This window comes from Convolutriloba macropyga, chromosome 6 (assembly GCF_964194025.1).
Source record: "Convolutriloba macropyga chromosome 6, txConMacr16.3, whole genome shotgun sequence".
Taxonomy (NCBI): domain Eukaryota; kingdom Metazoa; phylum Xenacoelomorpha; order Acoela; family Convolutidae; genus Convolutriloba; species Convolutriloba macropyga.
The window spans coordinates 59,116,395-59,121,394 of record NC_134473.1 but is presented as its reverse complement, the minus strand read 5'-3'; the positions used below and the strand labels follow the sequence as shown (position 1 = coordinate 59,121,394).

General features: G+C 33.1%; 1 protein-coding gene across 2 annotated transcripts in view; it reads left to right on the top strand.

Annotated features, from left to right (window-relative positions):
* The first annotated feature begins 64 nt into the window (after positions 1-64).
* LOC142341808 (uncharacterized) overlaps positions 65-5,000 on the top strand; it is a 175,067-nt gene continuing 170,131 nt past the window's right edge. Inside the window, exons 1-2 of one of the 2 annotated variants that reach the window (XM_075393048.1) lie at positions 65-1,415; positions 2,012-2,102. In XM_075393048.1, coding sequence (XP_075249163.1) covers positions 1,250-1,415; positions 2,012-2,102 — 257 coding nt within the window. In that variant the 5' untranslated portion in view covers positions 65-1,249. The remainder of the gene's footprint in view (positions 1,416-2,011; positions 2,103-5,000) is intronic. The other variant, XM_075393049.1, reaches the window with a different exon arrangement.

Sequence of the window (5,000 nt, the reverse complement as noted above, 5' to 3'; positions counted from 1 at the left end):
TTCCCTGAATTAAATTTTAACTAGCACAGCATATCAGCAATCATTATGAATTTATTAACAGAATAATTTGTGAGCTTATTTCTTGTCGTAATTGATAACTTGTTAGATAGCTTGTTGTGTTCTTGAGATTTTTATTTAGATTTAATTTATTAACCAACCTCGTTAGTGTCAAATTATCGGCTTGTTTTAATTGTTTTTATCTTTGGGTTTTCGGCAATTGTACTTTATCTTTCGTTAATTTGAGTTGCCTTAATTCAGTATCTGTTTTGGTTGTCCACATTGAAAAATATTAAACTCTTATAAAATATTTCGTATTAAGAATTCCTTAAACAATTGGGCCTTTGTGGATATTCTGCTCGTTTCGAATTAGCAAAGATTCTTCACACCAAAAATTAAATCGAATCAACTCATCAGTAAAGTTTTAGCGTGTGTATATTGTGAATTGTTGACGTAAATGTAAATATGATTTAAGGTTGCGCAACGAAATTTTTTGTATTCCTTTTTTAACGTTTTAGTTGTGAATCGCAGCCCGAAAGTTATTTTTTGCTCGCAGTTTGATATGTTGGTCTAAATAGAAGCAATAATTGTATTCTGAATTTTACCAAAACCAGCATAGCTGCGCTCTCTTATCTTAATTGTGATTGGCTGAAATTCCACTAATCTCTGAAACCAATGAAATGCGGTTAACTTGTGCTAATTTAGTCGCTCATTAATTGAATTTTAAGCGGGCAATTAATCTTCAAGCGAAATTAGTTGCAAAGTTTACGTAAATATATTTTCACCGCCTCGACCCTGGATTTTTCAAAATATCCGGTCATTGCCAATTAGGTTTTTTTAAATTCCCGGAGCGTTAGTTGCCAATTTCCAGTTAAAATTGTGATTTATATTTTACTTGAGCCATTCGGATTTGGTGAGATTATTGCGGAGTTAGTGAAAGTTAAAACTTCTAATTGTTCAGACATATTTTGAAGGTCAAACCTTCAGCTTTCAAGCAGTTTTCGATCTTGAAATCTCAACACTCTGAGCCACTTCTTCGATATTCGTTGTCTTATTGTTATAAAAATTCAAAAATGAAAACGTAAAAGCCAAATTACCAGATCTGAATTATCAATTTTTAGGCAGAAATCTTATTTATTTACAATAGAAATATTTATCGTTACCTTAAATCGGGCGTTTGAAAAAATACTATCGTTAAAATTGATTGTGTTTATTGCGAAAGATTTGGTGTCAGGTACCATTATTACACCCAATGATGTTTCCCGTAATTAGCTTATTTGTTATAACTGTATTGACTAGCTTTGAATTAACCGGAGGCGTAACTTTTGATGGGAACATTCCAAAATGGGCGAATGAAAGACACGTGACCTTCCTGCCCCCATACACACCCATTGCTAATAAATCTGCGGATTATATCGGTAAGCTTAAAACTTCAAATATTTCATGTTCAATGCACAACGATATATTAATTTGGGATTTTATAAATTCAGATGATTTGCGAAAGCAGTAACAAAGGTCTCATTATCGAAGAGAAGACCCGATTGTGTGGGCATCCCCTCTGTGATTAAAACCCAAGTTGTATAACTCCTTTAATTGATACTAACTCAGCGTTTAGCAGATACTGCGCGAAATTGCGAGCACTGAAACGTTCAACTAAATTTTCATACTCTAAAATAGTCTGCCTCATAAAGTTGCAATGGAAGCGGATGTTCGAAAAACGCGAAGCATTGCATCTTTTTGGGACTAACTAAATAAGGCTTGTCTATATAAGATATTCGTTCGAACTTTCGATATTGCGAAATGGTTATGAAGTCCTGAGTGTTTTATGCTCTTAACATTTACACCTGCATTTGATAACACTCTCGGAGTTTAGAGGGAGATCGTCGATTTTCGAGGTTTCACGTCTAACTGAAAAATACGCATAACGTTTGCAATATGCGTCACTGCCCTGCGTGATAATTGAGAACATACTCGAGATCTACTCCCTGTTGCAATTTTTAGCTTTTCGTTTCAGCAACCTGTTCATCTGTGCACTGCAGTGGCTTTGGAAAATGTTACATTGTAGCCCAAAACCAGGACTTGAACAAAGCCGAGAAGAAATGCCAGTGAGTAGCTACGTTTTTATTCGTTTCGCAAAGATGGAACCAATCAAAAATCGGTAAAAAATGATTCTAATTTATTAACAGAAACAACAATAAATGGAATATTTCAAATTTTTCAACAATATTTTTACCTTTAAAATTCTTACATTTAGAAATGCCATGTTTGTTTGCTACCAGGCTAAATTTAGTATAATTGTCTTACCAATTTTTAAATATATTTATCAAGATATTTTAAATATTTTTCAATATTCTAAGCTATGGGTCTAAACAAGCAAAACTAGACAATGTTCAACACATATTGTGAATCAGCATCTCGTATTTACATGCATGCGCAAGTTGATTTAAAACTTATCTGGCAAGGTTCCGGTGGAATATGGCAAGACAGTTTCTTTAAAAATCGGGCTAGATAAATTTGGTCGCATTACCTTGTAAGGTTAACTTTCGCAAATAAAATATATAGTTCTAAATTGAGATTTGTGCACGAGCACCATAAGATACAAGCATTGTTTTCTATAAACTTTTTGAGATCAAACAGACATGGAAAAAATTGCAATAGTCAGAAATTCGAGAAGACAAAAGTCTGGTATTAATAAAACATAGTCTATTTTTATACATTTAATGCTGATAAACAAAACTGACAAATAATTTAGAAATTTAGAACCATAAGGTACATTTTTACATTTTTGAAAAGATAGTTTCAAAAAACATTGCAAATTATGCTCCAGAAAATTTTGTCATGGCATAATTTTTGCCTTAAAGTTTAAATAGAAGAGCCAAGTCTGATGAATTTTTTGACAAAATCTTGGTATCTTTTGCAAAATAGCCTTCCTGTCTCGACTGGGGTAGCGTTGTAACCGTTACGATAATTGATCATGGTAGAATTATAATGAAACAAAAATCAACAAGATTCTATTCCCAGAGCCCAAACTAGAAATTAAAAATTTTGTTAGGTTTACAATGTTATCAACTTTAAAATTGTAAACTTTTTAATGAGACTGAATTGAAAGGAATGATCAAGTTAAGGGGCATGTCGTGGTTGCTTCTTCCTGTGCTTGTCCTATCCAAATCGAGGTTTTAAGAGTTTTGATGTGGAGATAGATCTCCAATGAATGCTGATTTTCTAGAAAATTGACTTCTGTGCCTGATTCGTAAAAAAATAATCAGAGACTTGTTCTAATAAGTTGAACAATTTATCAAATTAATATATTTTTTTGAAAAGTTAAAAATAAAATTGATCCGAGTTTTTTAGGAACTGTTTTTCCTACCCCTCTGTCACGAAAAAATTGTGTTTCTATTAGGGTAATTTTTTCAATTTTAACGAAGTAGTCCTTGTTAATTGTTCGAACAGCGTTTGAGGCAATTGTTGTAAAAGTGTTTGTCTTATGCAGAATTTGGCTCTTTTCCTTTATTGCCCCCAGCCTTATATAGCCAGTCTATTTGCACCCCCAAATATGTACTTTTCGGTCCTTAGAGATCCATTATTTCAGTCATCATAAATTGCCGGTACCGGTAGACTAATGGAAGAATTTTTGTTTCCGGTTGTCAAAAAAAATAGTACCCTAAAGTTATTCCTGTGAAAGAAAAGCGCAAAATTTTTAAAAACCCGGATTATTCTTTGTCTGCTTACATTATAAGCAAAGTTCGATTACCGTATACGTCTCAATTTCAAAACTTCGCTGCATAATTAATTTTTAAATGCCATTTGTATATATTTTTATATGTAAGTGTATGAAATGCAACCAATATGCTATAACATGTATAAGTGGGGGATGCAAATGGACGTGGGGTGGGGGGCAATAACAGAAAAGAGCCGCAAAATTTTTGATTGACCGTTTTTGCGATTTCGTTCTAGTACATTCTGTGTTTTCTTAAGTGACTTTTTCACGCTTCACATCTTCATTTGAGTGCTAATATGAAAGTGGTTTTTCGCGGTTGACGATGTAGCTTAGTGGGTAAGGTTTCTTCCTGCTAGGGGGGTCTCTGGTTGGAACCCATATGATGACCGAGTTTTTGCGCCCATAAAATAAATTAAATTGCCCTTGCCTGTTGTTCGAGAGCAATTCATCCCATGTTAGTCGGTTTATGTTTTTTGAATCTTTTTTTATTAAACGTAACTAGGATCAGCATAACTTGCTCTTATCATCAAGTGGAGAAGCAGTTGAAACTGTTATCTTTTTTGGAATTTGAACAGTATGTGGCAGTAGTTTTTCACTTTTTGACGTCTATCTTTAATTAAACTTAAAAATTATATTTCTAACAACCTTCATTATTTTTTATCTCGTTTTCATTGCTTTTTTGCCGTTTACTTCTACATGTAAATTTTTTATGGTATAAATTTTGTAACGAAGTCAAGTGTATTTCGTCAAGTGAAATAAGTACAATGTTTTTAGCAGATCTCAGAACTCGTGAAAAACGTAAATGTCTAAGCCCATATTTAGAAACTCTCCTCTTCATTTCTGAGATTAAGTGGAGGGCAAGTCTTTTTTAATAGTAAAAAACTGACTAGATCAAATTGATGACATCTAGATAGAAGTCTAATCTGATCTGCTCTAGATCTGCTTGCTAGAAGTACCAACTTCTTGGTTTCATATTGAAATTTTTGCTTATAATTTTCGATAATTTGGAGGCTTTGTGACACACTTTGACAGTCACAACGCAGTGTTGATAGAAGTGTCGAGGATTTAGTTTAACATTTAAAGATTGAAATGAACTTAAAACGCTATCATTCCGAAGTTTTAGTACTATATAATTCGTGTACAGTTCTTGTGTTTTCGACTGGTAGATTTTAATCGAAAAACATACAAAAAACCAACTGCACATACCTAAAAATCAGAGTGAATTCTTATTTTGTCGATTGATAAAAGGCGCGGTCCATCTGTACTTAATTTAAAACTTGTAGAG